Raw genomic sequence first — 21,402 nt, 5'->3', positions numbered from 1 at the left:
TGTAGATTCCATGTGTACAAAAATGAACGAAAAACGACCCTCACTTTCTGTTTTAAAGAAAGGATGTGAAGAATTATTATTTGATGGAAAAACTGAGAGAGCAATCCGCCCTTACGTCGACCAGAAGCTCCTATCAGGAACTATATTTACCGCACCACCAATTAGCCACTCAACCCACCGAGCCCCTCAACGCGATGGCACACGCGCCACTCGGGACTTGGGCACAGTCAAACAGAAGGATTGACGCAGGACGACTAAATCTTGCCTTCGCGCCCGTCAGGGGCGAGCTGACCGCTGCTGCAACTACGCTTGCGCGCGCTACATATCTGACTAGGCAGTGACTTTAACCAATCGCCCGACAACCAAGGCGGAGCCTACGCGCCGCGCTTGCTTAACACACAGCTATGCGCCCAACCTGGTACCCATGGTTCCCAACGATCTTGCCAAACTATGTTTGCTCCCACAATGCCTAGCCCGATCTAATTTAAATATCCTACTGTAGGGAAAAGACCAAAAACAAAGCCCAGATCTCAAATATCGCAATGTACCTAAATTATCTGTTTCACACCAAGGCAAAGGAAGTTGTTTACATTCGGGGGCACTGTTCCATTTTACTGGTCCTTCCGCCACTTAACGAATCCGTCATCCGTCAAGAGAAAAAGTTCATGCAGAATTAAATAAGAGGCTCTTTCCACGTACTTTATTATATTGTAGGGTTTTCGGTAATCACAGTAAGTATAACAGCTAAAACGGTGTGTTTTGATTTTATGTCTTTAGTTTGTGAGTGTTCATTATGGGGAATGATCAAAAATTATGCGTAATGTAATACTGAACAAGGAGTATTGTGAGGGGCTTCCCGGGATTTCTTGGAGTCACATTGCTGAGCCCTAAGGCTGTCACGAGCCGAGCTGCATTGTTGCCGTCTGTTGCAGGGTTTGTGCGGGCCCGGCCTAGAGGAAGAGAGTTCTGTCAGAGACCGGGGAAACTTCTGGTAGGCCCTTGGGCACTGGCTGGTATGAAACGTTATTGATTACATGTCTTTTTACTTGTTTTGTGGAGAGAAATTGTGAATCATAATGTCAGCGTTAAGGGTTGTACACGAGGTGATATAGTTAGAACATGTACATGTAACATAATTGATATACACATTCGTGTGCATGTGCTTGTTTAACTTAAACTGTCCCACACGTTTGAATTGAAATATAATGTACAATCAATTTTTAGAATGGAAAGATCGTTATGTGCATTTTGTAAAAGAGATTTATTTCATTTGTTGTCCAAACAGGTTATTTTGACACTTGGCAATCGATGGCAACACCCAAACCTCTCCACGAATATCTTGCCTCTTTAATGAGTCTACTACACTACTATTTGGGATACTTAAATTAGGACTTTGGTCAGTGTCTGTACGGGCGACGCATAATACGTGACGTACAAGAGAATATGTACGTGGGCGCGCGAGCGCGCAGCGTTTAAAATACGCACGCGACTGGCTTTATGTTCATATATTCATCCTAAATAGCTAATCAGCGCCATTTTTTTATTCAACACAACCAGGAGCTTGTGAAGGAACGCTCACACAGCCCATAGCGTCGAGGATGATGTACGCCCAACACATGACCTTGTTACTGCGCACCGCGCCTAGTGACTAGCGCCCTCAGCCACTTTACAATATTCAACTTCGTATACTGCAGTGCTCAACATTTTAAGGATGTAGACTACCAGCGAAAAATTGCAGCGATGATCACAGGGTAAAAAAGGGGCTTATGGGTGTGTAACAGGTGGTGAGTAGTAAGCATTCACTGCGCCCCGGCTGTGGACGTATCGGACATGCCAAAAAGCGGTAATTGGCCAAATGTCATAGCCTGGACAGTTCAAACTCCTTCTGTGTCCTTCCTACATGGTAAAGTATCAGTGTAAACAAACCTTTTACATCTCTACAAGTATACATGTATTTTATTGAGATTTGAAACGTTAGTCATTATAGTGTTACAGCTAAAACCACTAAATTCTTGTTCTTAATAAAGTGATTTTAATCAAGCCTATTAATGTCATTGCTCTGTGGGGCCGGATCACAAACAAAATGAGACTGCTTTTGCACATAAAGCAAGGTAAATACCAGCATTTTGTACCTACACATGTAGCATGCAAAATAAATGCATGTACCTGGTTAATGGCATGTTTCTCTCTCATTTGCCATTTGATGCATGTATAAGTGCCCTATTAACAAATTTTTGTAAACTCCATTTTTGTCAAAATTTAGAGTTTGGTTGAAAACCTGGTAGGCCTATGCACTTTATCCTTGGTATATTATGTGTACCTACTTGTCTCTGAAGGAAGTGTTTTCTCTGGTAGGTACATGCATTTTACCAGCGCTAAGACATGGTGGTTTGTGAATTTAATCAAATTACTAGATTTAAATTTCTGAATTTAAGTCAAAATTTGTTTAATTTTGTCACAAAACAAATAAATAAAAGAAAACTATTACACATGCAGCTAATTTGCTTGTTTTTGAATGGACATTTGAGCCAACTTGTCTCACATTTTTAAAGAATAAAAAAGTGCGATTTTTTATTTAAAGGAAAAAATCAACAACCCTGCCATTTACAGGGCTAGTGTCATGGAGGTCAATTGGTGGGGACAGGGGGGGATGTGCCCACTATTCCAAGTGGGGGATACTGTATCAATTGTCCCCCCAAACACACACACTCACACACTTTTTTCCAAAACCTAACTGAAAATGTTTACCCCAATACTAAAGCATTTATTTGAAAAAAAAAGGGCTAAAATAGCCACAAATTGTCTTAGATCACATCACAGAGTATCTATATACTACAAATTTTTTCAGACCTAACGCTGTTTGTGCTCAGGGCTTCAGGCTTCGCACTCGCATTTCTTCTGATCAGGGCCATTTGTCCCCCGCCCCACTTTTAAAAATGGATTGACCCCCTTGGCTGGTGTTGGTACTGAACCCAGCTTTTCCACCTAACAAATCATGTAGGAAAACTGACTAGGTGCTCATCTCTCGGGGCGGCAAGGCCAAAAACCAAAGGACGTTGTCTCCGCGTGGAGATTCTAATCACCGGTCAGTTCCCAGTCTTGCCTGAACCTTTACGACTGTTTTACGGTAGCTAATACATCCCCCAGGTCCCCTCTAACTACGTTTCATTATGCTGCTGTGGAAGTATAATTAGTACCAGGTCACAACCCAAACAGCTGCGACCAGTCAGCGCATGTCTGCAAACAAAGGAGCAGCCACGCCCACAAAATCACACCGTTACTCCAGTCAGTGATTTTTGTCTCCAGGTCAGTTCCCGGTCATGCCTGAACCTGTACAGCTGTTTTATGGCATCCCCGAGGTCCCCTCTGACTACATTACATTATTCAGCTGTGGAAGTATAAGCCACAACCCAAACGTATGTCTGTCATCAAAAAGATCTGGTTTCTGATAGCGACCATATGGGCTCCTTGGGGTGGCTGATCTTTCAAGAAATAACTCGGCAGTGTTTGGGGTCTAGCCAGTGGGAGGTTACAGGTGTACGCCTGAGGTGAGGATTACAAAAAAAATCGTTGACAAGTTGGCCCATTGGAGAAAAAGTTATGACCACATTGGTGATATGTGTCGATCTGTATCCCCGCTCCGTTGACCCCAGGGTTATGAATGATTATAAAGATGAACAAAGAAATTGACTGGAGCGGGATTTGGGGTGTGATCTCTGGCTACATGGCGTTTCAGTGTATTTGGTTTAATGGCGTCTGGCTAGCGCCAGAGATATTGACACATGGGGAGAGCCACCAACATAGGGTTAGGTAGCTTAGTTGGTAGAGCACTGGTACAGTATTCCAGAGGCCGTAGGTTCAAGTCCCACTCCAGTCAATTTCTTTGATCATCTTTAAAAAATGTGATTAATAGAAGCGACCATTTTAAGGTCCTTACTATAGTTGGGACTGATGCTAATTGCTAATATCGATTGGTATGTTAAATGTAAGGCATGGTAGGCCTACACATCACTCATTAGTACACTGTTACATCAAGCAAGTCGTTGGTCGTCGGCTCTTAAAAATGTCTAACTGCCAAATTGATAAGAAATTTCACATTTTCTTCGTTGGCTGCCATGACGTGCATGATGTACAAGTTAAAATTTATGTTATTTCTTAAAATTTAGCTATTGCATTGGCTGTTTATGTTGGTTTCAAGGTTTACTTTACACTGAGTTTAAGCGCAAAATGTACGGAAGCGTATATAGGACATGACTTGAAAAAAACTTGGCCTGCTATTTCGCCCGGGTGGATTAGTATCCCGGGAGACTGGGCTATATATATCGCTCACTTTTTGCAGGGGATGGATCATCCCCCACTTTTTCGAAAAAAGAAAAAATAGGGATTTTGAGTACTTTTTATATTAAAAATCAATTCAATTGCAAAGTTTCTCACGAGGTGTGCCCAGAGTTTGCTAGTGGGGGGAAGCCACAGGGTGGGGTTGGGGGAGGGGTGGGGAATTTATTTTTTCCCCTACAAACCACAGTCCATTTTTGTTTGGTCTGTCCCCCGCAGCCGCCCCTAAAATAAGGCAAGGCGGTTTTCGCTCATCCCACATTTGTCTCGTTAGCCTCACAGTGTATTTTCACGCTGTTTTTCACTAACTCAGTCATGTTTCACCTATTTTGTGAGAATCAGACCTACTGTGCACGCGTAGTGTTCATTTCCCCGAAGCAGGCAAAAAGGCTACACTTTTTTCATGTGCATACATTGCTAGGACACCCACACCTGTTTTACCTACAAAGTGTGGTCATTCCTTTCTTTGTTCTCCTGTGTTTAAGGAAACTTGAGGAACTAGGACAGCTCCTTTGAGGTGAATTTTTGATGATGGTTTCCTGGACTGTTCTTTTTTATTTTGCCGCATATAACCTTGACCCGAAAATGCCCCTGAGATTCTCTTTCAGAAGGGGAAAACATGGTGTGGACGTGTGCGAGTCTACACAACGCCACCATACCCTGCACAATGTGGACCTCTTTTGTGTGGATGCACACGATGTATGCCACGCCTGCACACGCTGGCAAGCGCGTGGCCCCAAACTTCAAATGACCATAGAAACATCTTCAGTTGAACTGAAAATGTACCGATATATTGATTATTTGGATATATTATGACTGTCTTTACAAGCACGCAGAGTTTAATTAAAATTGCGTATGGGGTAGCCGAGTTCTGCAGGGGGAGGGGAATCCGCCCCATGGCTGTAAGTGCTCCCACATACTTCTGACTTTTTAGGGTTAAGACTGAAGTTATGTTTGCATCAATTTTAAAACTTAGGCCTACCAGGAAATTAATGATTTGAATATCGTTACGAAATGGTTGGAGGTTGAATCTGTTCCCTTCCTCTCTTGGACACTGAATACGCCACTGCCTTTTATCTACGATAGGGTAGCACTAACCTACGAGCCTATCATTAAGGTCATGGGGATAGAGTGTAAACTATCGAGGAAAACGGCTAAAAAGGGGGAAAGGGATAAGAACAAAGGAGAAAACGGGAAAAAATGCTTTTATTTTTAAAGCTAGGTATAGTGCTTTTTATTCCCTTTAATCTATTTTTGTCATATCTTTTGCATTTTATTATAATTCTTTTATTTTTTTCTTGGTGAAGGCAGGTGCCCTCTTGCCCCCTTGCGACGCACATTTAACCGTGCATTACGATGCTAGGTCAGTCTCGATTTGAAACTTTCTGTCTGTCACGAGTAAGTCCCCCTTTTTAGGAGAAACAAGAGGCTGACTTCTAAACAATACGTACGTAGCTTGTTCCAGTGCGTCAAAGACTTGATATCCAAGTGATGGATTCGTTCCGCCTCGGCCGCCCAAAATAATGCTGATTTTATTCAGAAGAAATTGACGCATACATGTACAAGGAAAAACTAAACACTGAACAAAGTGGGTTGATTTAATCCGGGATAGCCCCAAACATGCTTATTTTCCCAGGGACTCCACAAACTAAATAAGTTCATTACAAACGAACAAAAAACAAAAGCACCAATTTACGTTTAATTGCCAATTACCACGTTAAAATTACCACTAGTATTGAAAGATCCTGAGGGTCCAGAAATTTAATTAACAGAAATTTATATATGCCATCAACTCCAGCCCTTTTGAATATTAGTAGTATCAGTTTAGAGTGTTTTATATCCTTATAGGCCTAAATAAGTAGCTTTATGTTATGAAACTACCTCTTTTCTGCAAATAAAGTGTCTGTGATATATTGTGATAAACTAGCCTGAGTTAAACTCTCTCCATTTCTCTGAAAAGAAAATAATATGCAAGGAAAAGGTTCTTTTCATAATCAAATAAAAAGTATTTAACTTTTTCAGGGGAGTGGCAAGACTCTGACCCCGATCAGAGTAGAGAACTGATGCACTTTTGTTCATGTTTAATGGCCAACAGGTTTGATAGATTCATAAGGGTAATTTTCAATCAGTTCTATTGACATTCCCGGTAACTAAATCTGCGGGAAACAGCTGATTAATTTGAAGAATACCTCTGCCTTTGCTAAAGGCAGGAGTGAGAGTGCATGACAAATGGCGAAGAAAAATGTCGGAACGGTCTATCTGAGTCAACTCCCAAAAGGAAATCATCCCTCATTCCGACACACGACTCTACACCACTCCCGGGGTGGATCAATATTTCGCCCGGGCGAAATAACTAATCTGCCAGGGCGAAAAACTAATCCACCCAGGCGAAATAGTAATCTACCCGGGCGAAATAGCAGACCATTTTTTTGGTTAGTCAGGTCCTGTATACACTTCCTTATTATAAGGCTTCTAGCCAAAAAAAAAAAATCTTCACCAACCGCTCAAGGAGATAGCCAATTTTGTTCACAGGCTTTTTCTAATTTGGCGGTCATTGCAAATGCCCTCTCGTCGTGTGTCGTACAGTTGACATGTAACAGTTACCTCTTTCAGTTGTGAAGCCAAGTTTTGCTTGTCTCTTTTTTTATTGAAACAAAATGTACTCCCTGTTTAATTAAACAAAATCCCACGATGAAGCTTCAGAGACATTTGCCAAATGTCACTTAAAGACTTTTTGCACTTTAAAACAGATTTGATTATATCCCCAATAAGCGTTCCTCCAGCAATATTACCGGATCTTTTTCTGTCTCGCAATATTTCTGTTAATAATGGTCTTTGCGTATTTTCACTGAATTGTTGAAAATTTGTTCCATTAAAATCACCAGCAAAATCAACAACAAATTTACGGATTTCATTTCATGGCATTTTCCCGCTGCAACTTTTCCCTTTTTACTTCAACAAAGAACAAACTGCACGGCTAACAACAGACTTCCAAGGACAAGAATGTAATGCAAATATGGCATGGAATTCATTTTTCAGTCTCCATAACGCTTGATCGGTGAAGCCTGTCCGATCAATAACTGTAGAAGTAAAAACTGTTTTCCTTCTCTTTTGCGAATGAATAGCTATCATCAATGCAGTAACCGCAGTTAACTCTCTGCTTCAATTACCAACTCTTTAGTAAATAATAGTCACGAAATTTGTTTGACCAAAACATGGACCCAAGTCATTATTTCCTTGAAGAGTAATGCCAACATTGTGATTACATTCCTTTGTACCAAAAAGTACCCTCGACCCTTTTTTGCGTATGCGTGATGGCGATTTACTACCAAGAGTAATTTATTGCGTGGTCCGAAATAACGAGAGTTTTTATTTCAATTGTGATTGGCAAAATCAGGAAGTTCCTTTTGTTACTCTGTTGGCAAAAAATCCAAAACCTTTTTCACATGTTAAAATACAGATACAGAACAGGCATTATTCACCCAGTGGTGAATAAAATTAGCGACATTTATCGAAATGGCCCGTAAAACGTCAGATGTTTTTCCTTAATTAATTTCCATCATTCCTTTTGTCTTGTCTCCGTCCCAGTCATTGACAAATTAGAGGGACCGTTGACTACTCCACTTTGACAACGTTTGTTTGGCACTTGTACTGCAGCTTGCAGTAAAGAAGTGTTTGGATTTTAATATCGATAGCAGACGATTTACAGCTTCGGAAAGATTTTACGTTTTCTCTTATTTGTGATTTTTTTCGCAAGCTCTCGCACAAGTACTGAGTATACAGTGTTTAAAAATATATTGGGTGGATAAGGGCAAAACACGTAATTAAAGTTCACATGTCCCCTACGCAAAGTATGCATCTTGAAAAGTGACTAAAATATCTGCACTAGTACGCAGGAGGTCGTGGGTTCGAGTCCCACCCGAGTAAGCTTGTGAATTTTTCCACAAATTGTAGGACAAACAATGAGTATACAGTGTTTATCTATAACTAATTTTATAATTTTAGTTGTTGATTTGGGTTTTTTTGTATTTTGGTATTAGTTGTGATCATGACACTTGTTTTAACTTAATATGTCTCAGTTCAATTGACGTCCACGTGACCCGAAACAGGGCTTTTGTGGAAAGCAGTTATATAACTGATAAGGTTACCTTATATAATAAATAAAATAGAAAAAAATATAAATAAATGAAATTGTTAGTGAATTTGTTTTTGTTATAAACCACACAGGTCCTCATCAGCTTTTCATACTGACACTGAGGGTGCACAGCTCAACACCATTGCAACGAGGTTGACGTCACATACGATTGTAGAGGAAGGAGGCCAAGCTTTGAAAATACTGTCGCTTGAAAAATTTGGAGCCAGGAAATCTGAACGGAGCCACTTGGCTCATGACAGTTCCTTGTACGGCGTAAGCTCATCAAATTTAAACTGTTGTAGACAATGTGCACAAAATTTCCTTTGGGAGTATACTAAGTCAACCTCTAAATCAGGATTTGGAGCATGGCAAGATCTCTGATATTCATTTACGTATTCCTTGTGTTCTTAACGATTTCAACGTTAATTTACGAAGCCATACTTTCCGGTTATTCAAGTAGTCATAGTTTTACTGAAAGTGTGGCCTTGCCAAAGCATCGGGTTTTTTTCTCAAATAATTCGTATCTGCTCGCCACCAAAAGCCATACCCTGACGCTCACCCTACGTATGGCGGCCGCGCCTAAACTGATCCACCGTCTATATTGTGTCCTCCTACGATCTGCCGTGTTGTTCTGGTCACCAAAGCTGGGTCACATCAGCGTGATACTAGACAAGGAATCGGCAGCCGATCACCGGTTGGCAGCTCGACTGAGTCAGCAAGAGCACGCGTTTGGCGTCAAGTTTGATTTCATTTACGAGCCTCTCCCAAACGATATCTCAATCTTGAAAATAGAGAGAGATCGTGGATACAGCCGCCAACTATGGAGCAGTTTCTTCATGGATCTGTACATCAACGCATCCATCATCGCTTGGATTGACACGGATGGAATGTTTACAACACCTGTCACCAGTGAAAACATCTTCAATGACCATCAGTTGCGAGTTGTAACTTTCACTGACTGGAACATTCCCCGTAAACATGGCTGGGACAAAACGACCAAACTTGCAATGGGCATGAATCTGATGGCGGATTTCATGACATATTTCCCCGTTTACATCTGGAGAGACACAGTAAGGAATTGCAGAGAACACATTCTCCGTCACATGAATGTAAGTGAAAGACTTAACTTTCTTATTTTAGACTTGAATTTTTAACCTCAAGATGGAAAGCTTCTTTGTAGCATGTTTTCCAAATATCATTTCCATGTAGCTTATTATACCGGACGAAATTATTGACGTAAAAGCTGTAAATTAACAGCTGTCCATGCTAATGAAATAGTGTCAGACATTTGGCAAGGCTTAACAACTTACACGGGACATGAAGTCTCCTCACTGATTTGGAATTGTACTCATTTGTGATCGTAAAATATCTAATCTGCTTTTTCTCAAAGCCATTTTGATGAAAATCCTGCAAATTTTCTCTTTTTTTCTTTGTTAGAATTTTCTTTGCAGAATCATTTTTCTTTTCACCACGGAAAAGATTTTTTTCTTGAAGCTGATCAAATAATGCTGCACCCAAGGGAATGGGCCTGAGCACCCCCCAGAGTTCCGTTGCATAACTCTCAGAAAAACGAAAATACAAAACACATACATCTTGAACTACCAGCTAGGATATAGCCGTACATCCCTGTCCCATGTGGTGCAATGGTGCGGGTGAGTGTGTGTGTGTGTGGGGGGGGGTGTACGTATAGGAGTGTCATTGGGCCTGCATAGTGTTGACTTCTGCTCAACATAATGCAGGGGACAATGGCGTTTATTGTGTGGGTGTGTGTAGGCGTGACGTACATAATGTGAACTTCTACACAAAAGAAGTCCACATGTAGGCGTTGTGTGTGTTTTGTGTTGGGGGAGGCGTTGGTCGAGCACCATGAACTATTTGGGGGTGATTTTAGCTAACCTCATCCAAATCCTGGTTCACCATATGTTACAGTGGGTAATAAGTGATATACCCAACGAGGAAGGACACAGAAGGAGTTAAAACTCCGGCACATCAAAGTGCTTGATGACCATCGCCTCCCGGTCAGACGAACGATTATATAATAAACATTTCAAAACTTCCTGATTACTGCCTGCAGCTTAGCCTGACAAGTGGGGCCAATAATATCGTAGAAATATTTGAGGTGTTTTGTTTGCAGTAAACTACAACGTATCGCAGTGGCCAAGAAATAGAAAGAATAAATATCTAACATTAGATTCACTATTGCCGTCGTGAATATTTCTTACGATTTTGATGTAATTTTCCATTGTTCATGCAATGTTTGTAATTTCATTTCTTTACGAATTTGGCTAAGACAGGCCAACAACATGATGACCACCACAGAACAGTTAAGTTAACGAAAACAAAATGCGCTGTTTCATCACTAGGAGTGATCATGAGATCACATAACATACCTTTTTATGGAAATTCCGTAATAAAAATGACCAAAACTAGAGGGACGTGGTTGTGAACAACCACAGAGCTGTTTCGGAATTTTCTGTTTTATCTTTATCTTTTTAGAAAACAGATCAATTCGTTGAAACTATCTGCAAGGGAAAATGCACTTGAAATTGTCACAGCAATCCCCAGGCGAAGTACTGGTGAAATCAACTAAAGTGCGATGTGAAAAAAACGTGTACAAAACCTATCAATCAAACTGCAACTTTAATCTCATGTCACGTGACTCCTGATGACGTCATCATGACGATTTATTTTGACAGCCCACGAGTTGATGGACTACCTATGCTCCCAATGCAAAAATACTAAGATGTATGAGTGTACCAGTCTTCGACTTCAGAAAAACGTGCACAAAATCGATGGAGAAAAACTGCAATTTTATAGTCATGTCACGTTATTTGCGTTTATATTGTTATCTTGAAAAAAATTCCGAAATACTATTTGATATTTGGACTCTTGGGTATATTTGTAATCGAACGAAGACGGAAAAATACGATTTTTCTTTCGTTCTTATAGTAATCTTCAGCCGAAGTTCAGGACTACTCTCATTGAGATCGATAATATTGCGCAGTTTAAAAACGTGTACAAAACCTAAGGGCAACTGCAACTTTAATCTCCTGTCACGTGACTCCTGATGACGCCATCGTGACATAATTTTTTGACATAACACAAAGTCACTCAGATGTATGAATGCACCAGCCTTTGACTTCAGAAAACGTGTACAAAACCTATGGAGAAAAATTAAACATTAAAAAATCAGTTATAAATCACGTGATGAAGTCATCGCGGAAATTTATTACATAAACACTCTCTAATTGTTAGGCTAAGAACCTTGACCTAACATCCATCAAGACAGGACGAAAACGCTATGAAAGTCTGGCTCTCGAAAAATGTGTACAAAACGTATGGGAAAATTAAATATCCCAAATTCAATAATAAATCATGTGATGACGTCATCATTCTGAATTTCTTCTAGGACCATCTTTGGATGATTATCTGAAGATCTGCCACGTTTGAAATCAATAAGATTATAAAACTACCAAAGTCGACTAGAGGAAAAAAACGTGTACAAACTCTATGGGGAAAAGTCTAAAAAAAGGAAAAGAAAACTAAAGGTTTTGTCTATCTCAAGGAGAAAGCAAAGGGCTTTTTCGCATTTTCTTTTTTTCTTAAGAAAAGGGCATTCCTTCATTTGAGATACTACCTCATTTCAATTTCAGCCTTTTGGCCATTAGGAGATACAAAGAATAAAAGTTTGCACCCTTTACCTTTAATGTCACGTGACTTGTCTTCTGATGACGTCATCGTCACATCACTTCATTATTCGTCCGAAGAGCTCCTTTTGAAGATCGATGCAAGGTTTGAACCCAATCGGCCAAGTACTTCAGGAGGGCTTTAAAAACACCTTTAATGTCACGTGACCTGTCTCCTGATGACGTCATCATCACACGAGGTCAATATTCCACTAAAGCACCCCCTTTTCAAGTTATCTGCAAGATTTGAACCCGATTGGTCCTGTACATCAGAAGATATAGGGCCTTCAAGAGTTCAACTTTAAGGTCGTGTGACTTGTCTCCTCGTGTCGCAATCATCACATAAGGCCAACTTTCTTCTAAAGCACTCTCTATTCAAGATATCTGCAAGATTTGAACCCAATCGGACATGTACTTCAGGAGCCTTAAAGAGTGTATTCTCCGTTCACATCGGTCTACATAAATATGCATTGTCTCTCTAAAAAAAAACAAAATTCTTTGATAATATCTGACATAATGGTAATTGATTGCACATTTCACAAATGATTTTCTGTGTACAAAATATAAGGAGAAAGATTGCAGGGCCACTATAGATGGCATATGTTGCACTATCTTGAACATTTTTTTTTCACTTGATAAACACTTCGAAACTACGCTGACATTTTCATCGGCAAACGACGCCACGTGGGATCTGCAAGTTAAGGGCCTGGTGTTGTCATTGACTTCATCATAACCGTCCTACTTGGGGTTCAGGACTTAATACGTCCCCACGCAGATCATCAGGTGTCACGCCCCCAAAAAAGTAGAATCCAGGCAAAATTAATAACATTTGACATTTCGATAATGTCGATAATGTCCGTTATGAAGAAAAGATTGTTAATGACGTCATCACTACATGAGCTCAAATATTTGCCTAAAGCACTTCCTCTCCAAGATATAAGCAGGGTTTCAACCCAGCACTAACACCGACAGACTAATTCTGTTGAAAAAACTTTTTTACCACTTTTTAAATAAGCCTACTTCCGGTTTCAACCGGAAGGAAGGGTCACGTTATTTGACAAATTCAAGACCACATTTTATCTTGGCACTTGCTGCGAACAGAATGTTGCGGGAGGCCACGGTTGATTTTATATGGATTTGTATATATTTATCGGAATATTTAAATATTCACAATTCAATAATAAATCACGTGATGACGTCATCATGACGTAAATATTTCAGAATTATTTTCGTTTTATAGTTAGTGCTTGCTGTAAGTTTGGCGACTGTCAACGATTACTAAGGTACGAAAATAGTGCCTCGAAAACATGTACAAAGTCAATGGGCTGAAATAGATATTGAAAAATCAATAATTAATGACTTTATGACGTCATCCTGACATCATAAATTTGGACGTATCTCTGCATCAGGGTCTTTGTTGGCTGTACATTTGGTTACAATTGAATGAACAAAAGGGTTTAGGGTCAGAATCACAATCAAAATCAGAACCATCAGAATCATCATCAGAAGAAGAAGAAGAAGAAGAAATAAATTTCACGAAAGCAGTAACTGCTTCGGCAGTACACCAAAGCAGGTGAAAAAAGACAACAAAACAAAAAATGCCTTTTTTGCAAAGTGCGACAAAGCCAAAAACAGAACAAACAACAGAATGCTTTTTCCGCAACTTGCAGAAAAGCCGAAACGAGAGCTTATCTGTGAGAACACAGGACCTTTTTGCATTCCTTTGTTAATGTGAACAAAGAATCTACCGCACAAACGTGATGGCTTTATTATTTCATCGAAACCAGTTGGGTCCAAAGTTTCAACCCTATCAGGCATGCAATTAAGGAAAAAGCATGCTTTAAGTAAACTGTAATTTGAATCCTCATCTGATGACGTCATCAGCACATCAGGGAAATTTACCACGAGAAAATTTCTTTTTCTTGTTATCTGCAAAGTTTCAACTCGATGGGATGTGTAATTGAGGACGTAGGCTTTAAAGAGTGAACCTTTAATGTCTCGTGACATGAAGTCAGTATTCATTTCAATCACTTCCCTTACAAGAGACTGCAAGGTTTGAGCCCAATTGGACACAGACTTCAGGAGACATATAGTTATAAAAAGTACACCTTTAATGTCACGTGGCATGATCATCTGATTTGCCCCGGTAGCGGCCGCAAGTGTGTGAACATGTGTAGTATGCACCAAATTGAGGGCAAAGGTCACTATATACACCAACTATATCAGACGATCTCACTAGTAAACAGTGCGACTACTTCATACTTCGCTCTTAAATACAAATCGTGCTAATCTGCAAATATATCTGGAACTGGTGAATTGAAATGTACTGTTTTTCTGCAGAATGTGGAAGTAATTGGAATTGATTAAGTTCCAGAAATTATGACAGGAAGATGGTAGTAGTAGGCATGCAACTTCGTATACAAACAAATCGTTGAAAACTAAGAAACAATCAACGAATTAGGTCATGATGACGTCACTTCATAAATGCAGTCAGGGATTGACTGTTAACGTACTGAGTGAATTTCACAACGATCAGACATTGTATAATGTGTAGAATTAAAAATCGTACATTATAGAGACGTCATCATGACGTCGGAAGATTTGCCAACAAATAGATATCTAACAGACATGCTTGAGGTCTAGCAAAAGAATTTTGAAAAAAACTTGTTTTGCTCAGGAGATATGTCGAAAAGAATGTCAAAATGACAAAAATGAAAATCTTCGTCATCATGACGTAATCCAAATTTTCACATAAAACAATTAGGATTTGGTTTTGTGCAAAATTTCAAAACACTCGGACAAATGGTGTTAGGATACAAGCCAGAAAAATTCAACTTTGTGGGTTTGTCACGTGACAAGTGATGACGTCATCATGACAAATAGCTTCTAGGACCATCCGTGGGTGGTGGTTTAATAATGTTCTATGGCGGAAGGATTACTGAAATGAAAAACATAGGAAAACCATTTATTTTTAAAGATTGTATTTCTTCTTAATTATGACGTCACCATTCCGTGACATATTTCAAATTTTCTATCTGGTTTCCTGACCTAAAGCATGTCTCTCTTAATCCTATTAAAACCAACTTGTGTGCTTTGGAAAAGTTTTTTAAAGCCGACAAAATCTGGTCTTCTGACGCGGGGCACGTTTTGACTTAGTAAACATCTCCCTAACACTATTGACCCACCGGGCGTATTGACGTGCATAAATGGGTATTGCGCAATCACGCAATTTTCGCCCTTTCCATCCCAATATTTTCTCAAATAACCGCTGTAGATAGTCTGTAACACTGTTTATTGTTAGAACTGTAGAAAAAGAAAGGCATTTTGAGGGGTTTATGTTCCTGTCTCTTGAAAAGGGTCTTACACTTCACCACCGCGAACCACAGAAAGAAAAGCAAGAGATGCTTCGGCAGTAACGCCGAAGCAGCGAAAAAGAAAAAAATCTTTGGAAAAATCTTAGGCTGTTTTGGTTGACTTACCGAAACAGCCCAAAAATATCGCCAAAGTTCAATCACACGAATTTCTTTTGCAGGTATCCAACTTTGAGGACGCCTTTAGGAAACTGAAGGTAAAGAGGGCTAGGATCAGTCCCGTCAACATTTTGTTGAACTACGCTTACTACTTTGAGCACGATCGCTATGATTGGCACCTGGACGTCAACAACAACCTGGAAGCCTACAACACCCAGCACCTTGCACCCGGTTTCGAAATCAAACCCAATGAGACTGTTCCAGATGTTCGAGTCACGGTGCATGCAGGAAAGCACTTCGTTAAGGCTCCCAATCCGATGCTGCAAGGATATTGTATCGCTAAGGGGCACGTTGGCACGGTACCCACTGCTTGTAAAATGTTTGAAAATGTCACAAACTTTCAGCTGTTCGAATTTCTGGCCGAAAGAGGTGTCTCTTTCAACCACCTCGCCACCTGGTGCTCGCCTAAGGGTGATGGGCGCAAGGACTGCAGCCGACGGATTGAGGCGCATTACAAGAATGTTGGCAGGTATTACAACTTGGGATGGTTTGATCTCGATTTGCGTCGAGTATCTGCTGTTGAGAAAGCAGCTGCGCTCTTGAATGTAACTTGTCCCAAAATATTTCATAATTGATAATGAACGTTGGAGCTGAGGAACTGTGCAGTTCTCATACCGACAATTATTTGGGAGAATCTTTAGAACTTGCAGCAGGGACTGTTACAAGTGACTAATTGTTTCATTATGTTTGTAGTTTTGAATTTAGTTTGGTTTTTCTTCTAGTCATTGAATAAGAATTTCTCAACTTTATATGTGATGGTCGCTGATTGAAACTGAAAATTTACCGGGCGGGCTGGCTGGCTGGCTGGCTTCTTTCTTTCTTTTTCAGTATGGCAGTATTTAGCACATTTAAGTATGGCAGTATTTAGCAGAGTTACACACAAGTCTGGCACAAGCATTCTTCACACTTCATCGATATAGGCGTCCTTATCTACTATCAATTACGCCATCCAACAACACACTGTGGGTGGCCGGTCCGACCTTCTGCCGGATCTACTTTTCCAGAACCGCCACGAGCCACTAACATGTGAACTCTCTTATTTCATCCGTATACACACTCGAACATTGTGCATGGTGTGTGATACGGTTGGACTTCCATGTACTGCACAGAAATGCACAGTACACGTACATTGAGTACGTATACACGGTACTGGTCCGGCCGGAAGGCGATATATTTTCAAGTATCTTGCTGAGGAAACTCGACTAGAAGAAGCTACTATTGGGTATGAAGTGTAGTCTTCTCTTGTAAAAACGTACAGATGCTCTCTCTGTATATTTTTTAAAACTTAAAAAAAGAAACAACTTTGAGGAGGACAGAGAAACTATTTTTATATCTGTAAATTGTTTTTCGGTGGATCTCAAATTTTTACGTTTATCTCAAATAACGATACGTTTACTTCAACTAAGTAATCGCTACCACAATCTGTAATTATTAACCCTGGGTAGAAAGGGTGGCCTCTCCTGGCGAGTCCATTGGAGCTAATTAACATATAATTATTTGTTTAAGTCAAAATTCCACGACTACTTATCATATCCTACCCCTGAACATGCTGAAAAGCCCGGTTTAGTCATTTTACAGCCAGGGCCTCCCCTAGCCAGAATAAATGCAAAAAACCCAGACGTCCTTAAGCCAGCCTCCAGGCAATTCCAATGGGACTGTGTACAAATTGGTCCCTTGTGCACAACCTAATGGGCTGTTTACAAAATGGTGCCTCGGGCAGGCAGTGGAATGTTCTTTATCAGTGACAGCTGTCTGGAACTTGTCAGAGGCCTGTGTCGGCTGTCTGTGTTATTTTTGTTGGGGGGTGTGGTGGTATGGCTTGGCTGGCGCGTGGCGTGCCCCCCCCTTCAAATCCGGATAGCCTGGGAAAACGGCCCCCTGCGGTACTGTGATGTATTTTTGGTGGGTTTTGGTGGTTTGTAAGATCTGTAAAGGCTATGGGACAACCTCTGAAGCATTAAAATACCTTCAGGACGGACACAGGGCTCTGCAAACCTGAAAAATGCAATGGACTCAACGGAATAGCCCGTCCCCGTAACCGTGTAGGTTTGACCTTGGGAACGCCTCCTCCCAAAAGTCTCATTGCTTATTGGAGTGTTTGTCTGATTTTAAAGAGGGACTGTTTTCTGTTTCTTTCGCTGGTAAATCGACGTATTTTTCCAACCCAGGAATAATGGGTCAGGTATAGTTATTGTTGAGAAGGGGGCGTCTGGTGGTACAGTTAGACTGCGCCACCAAAGCACAAAGAAATTTGAATATGGGTGTAGATAGCGCTACGCAAGGACTTCATCGTTTGCGGTGAGTTTATTAGGTGGCATGCATTCGCTTTAAATAGCTTTGATGTAATTCTGGCAACTGACAATGTTGAACTTTTGTCTGATTCAATTAATGAATTAATATCCAGGTATTGCCGTTCATGTTATAATTTGATTTTGTGTCTTATTTCCAGTGGTATTTGTTTTTGCTAACCGGGACATTATAGTCAAGTATCATAGGAGTGTTCGGGTAGAATGGAAGAGACAGATCATGAGCAACTCAGATAGGATGGAAATTGGACACTGAAGGGATCTTGATAGCACAACACGCAGAACTTCTGGGAACAATACATCCCCTGTCTCGGCACATTCACGGAGTTTCAGCCTTTTTTTCATGTAAGATTTCAAAGATTAACCAGGAAAATACCAGCTTCGGAAATATTTCTTCGTTTCGTACCTAGAAGTGCGTTGGTGCTATTATCTACTTCTGAACTCTGAACTCTTTTGTCACTATAAATAGATATTTTCCGAGAAGTTCCAAGAGCCGTATAAAAGCATTACACAATTTAAAATGAATAATTGAATAAATAAAGGAAAAGGTTGCATGAAGTGATAATTTCACATGATTTGTCGGCTTGTGTCTGAATGCGGCGGCCGCACCGTCTGTGTATATAGCCATAAACATAGGCCTACACGAAACATGAACTTTCAAAGAAAACAGTTTGCCAGAAACTTTGCTGCAAGGAAAAATTATCAGTAGATTCAGAAACTAAATCAATCGATAAATGTCGACATTGATCAGGAAAGATATTTACATCCCCCAACCCTGTACTCTCGTCTTGTGATTGGGTTCAAAAGCATTGAATAAAACACAACACCACCTGCATTAATAGTTGGCCGTATACATGTATTTAACATTACGCACAGAAACTGCTTGGGTCAGAAAGAATATCTGTCACTTTAGTGTTGCCATTACGTGTATCTCATCGAACTTTGGTGTCTCTCTACGGAGAATGTTTTGACAATTTACCAAATACTGACAAAAATGACCCACTTTCAGTTGCCTATGCTCCATCGAAGGAACATCTAACTTTTGCGTAGAATGGCACCTTTTTGTCTTATATTTTCCTTAAAGGTTGGTTTACTTAATTCTGAATAAAGCATGATGCAAGTAAAGAAGTTTTCGATGAGCACACATCTTTTTACCTTTAAACTGGGATATCATAAACGCTTCTAAAAAGAGAAAACCAAAAGAATCTTGTCAAGTGAGGCTTAATTTTTTCTTCCAATAAAAAAAGACAAATAAATTTATCCCGTCAAGAAGTAAGCTGCCAGGTGTGTCACGTCGACTAATCCTTACATCACGATCTTTGCTGTTATCGGTTCACCCATTAGACTAATTGCAAATATGTTACAGTATGAAATTAAATACCTTTTGGAAATAAAAGTATTTGGGTGATCAGGAAGTATTCGCAGCCGATTAACTTGTTTTTGTGTCTTCTTGTTTACAACAGAATGTTTTTTATTTGTCTCAATTTATTAACATATCAACATGTCTTTGTTGAAGTATTACTACTACAGACGCTTTGGGTTATTGACACCACAGCGCGTTCATTAAGTGTAACTACTAAATTGTAATGCATTTAAACACCATATTCGTTTTTCGAGTGTATTCAATGGTTATCCCCTCTGTCATCAATACAATGGAAATCAATGCAATTTCTTGCAAAGCAGGGGTCGGGGTCAGGTATCATGTTGAGGGGTCGGGGGGAGTGTTGAGGTGTCATAAATGTTGAGGTTTGCGCGTCTGGTGGAATAATTCGACTACACCATAGAAGCAAGCAGCAAATTAAAAATAGTTACATAGGGATTTTAATGATATCCCGATAGCGAGATGCAAGGACTTGTGGAAACCATACCCCCAGCCCCTCTTCACACCTTCATGGAGTTTAAGCCTCTGTTTTCCTTTCGTATTTATCGTCAAAAGTTCACGAAGGAAATATCAGCGTAAGAAATGTTTGTTTTTTGTTACCTGGAAGCATGTTTGCGTTATTGTCTACTTGTGAACCTTGAACTCTTGATATTGTTATACGTAGATATTTTTAGAGAAGTTCCATGAGCCGTGTCAGCGCATCATTGAAGCAAGCAGCAAATTGAAAATATGTACATAGGGGTTTGATATTTCAATTGCGGGATGCAAGGACCTGTGGAAACCATACCCCTACCCCCTTTTAACACCTTCATGGACTTGAAGCCCCTTTTTTCATTTCGTATTTCTCGTTAAAACTTCACGACGGAACTATCAACCTGAGTAATGTTTGCATCTGAAAGCATGTTTGCGCTATTGTCTGCTTCTGAACCTTGAACTCTTGATCTGTTATACACAGATATTTTTAGAGAAGTTCCATGAGCCGTGTCAGCGCATCATTGAAGCAAGCAGCAAATTGAAAATATGTACATAGGGATTTGATATTTCAATTGCGGGATGCAAGGACCTGTGGAAACCATACCCCCACCCCCTTTTAACACCTTCATGGACTTGAAGCCCCTTTTTTCATTTCGTATTTCTCGTTAAAACTTCACAACGGAACTATCAGAATGAGTAATGTTTGCACCTGAAAGCATGTTTGCGCTATTGGCTAATTCTGAACCCTGAACTCTTGATATTGTTACACACATTTAGAGAAGTTCCAAGAGCCGTGTCAGCGCATATTTAATGGCGACATAATGAAAATTGAATGTATGCAACGGGATCGGGGTTCGATCTTTCCTTCTTCAATAAAATGCAGTCATTTATAAGTGATAAATGGTGGTTATGTATAAATAATTGTAGGTTGCATGAAGTGATAATTTCACAGAATTTATCGGCCTGTTTCTTCACGCGGCGGCCGCACCGTCTGTGAATAAGCATAACCCTACAGGAAACTTGAACTCTCAAGGAAAACAGGGCAAGTTGCCAGAAACTTTGCCTGCAAGGAAAAATTATCATCAGATTCAGAATATAAATCAGTCGATAAATGTCGATATTGATCAGGAAAGATATTTACATCCCCCCACCCTGTACTCTCGTCTTGTGAATGGGTTCAAAAGCATTGAATAAAACACAACACCACCTGCATTAATAGTTGGCCGTATACATTAACACCGTCCGCAGAAACTGCTTTGGTCTAAAAGAATGAGATCCTTGCCTTTAGTATTGGCATTACCTGTATCTCCTGAAACTTTGTTGTTTCTCTCTGTGGAATGTTTTGGCGATACCAAATTTTGACAAACATTGTAAATATTTATAGTATGAAATTAATAACCTTTTGGAAATAAAAGTATTTGGGTGATCAGGAAGTATTCGCAGTCGATTAACTTGTTTTTGTGTCTTGTTGTTTACAGCAAAATGTTTTTTATTTGTCTCAATTTATTAACATATCAACATGTCTTTGTTTAAGTATTACTACTACAGACGCTTT

General features: G+C 40.0%; 1 protein-coding gene across 3 annotated transcripts; it reads left to right on the top strand.

The window, feature by feature from the left end:
* Positions 1–68: 68 nt before the first annotated feature.
* Positions 69–18,562, top strand: LOC110986522 (uncharacterized). 3 transcript variants are annotated; one of them, XM_087147643.1, is made up of 4 exons: positions 69–1,903; positions 8,563–8,743; positions 9,263–9,579; positions 15,689–18,562. In XM_087147643.1, the coding sequence occupies exons 3-4, from the start codon at positions 9,307–9,309 to the stop codon at positions 16,259–16,261; spliced, it is 846 nt and encodes a 281-aa protein (XP_087003769.1). In that variant the 5' UTR covers positions 69–1,903; positions 8,563–8,743; positions 9,263–9,306; the 3' UTR covers positions 16,262–18,562. The 3 variants fall into 3 exon arrangements, with proteins under 3 accessions (XP_087003769.1, XP_087003768.1, XP_022104137.2); XM_087147642.1 differs by adding an exon at positions 3,307–3,548 and having other exon boundaries at positions 8,563–9,579; XM_022248445.2 differs by having other exon boundaries at positions 8,563–9,579.
* Positions 18,563–21,402: the final 2,840 nt, after the last annotated feature.

Source organism: Acanthaster planci, linkage group LG16 (genome assembly GCF_054643075.1).
Source record: "Acanthaster planci isolate LZ-2023a linkage group LG16, COTS_SCS, whole genome shotgun sequence".
Taxonomy (NCBI): Eukaryota; Metazoa; Echinodermata; class Asteroidea; order Valvatida; family Acanthasteridae; genus Acanthaster; species Acanthaster planci.
Note: the sequence above shows the minus strand (reverse complement) of the source record. Positions and strands in the feature narration are given on the sequence as shown.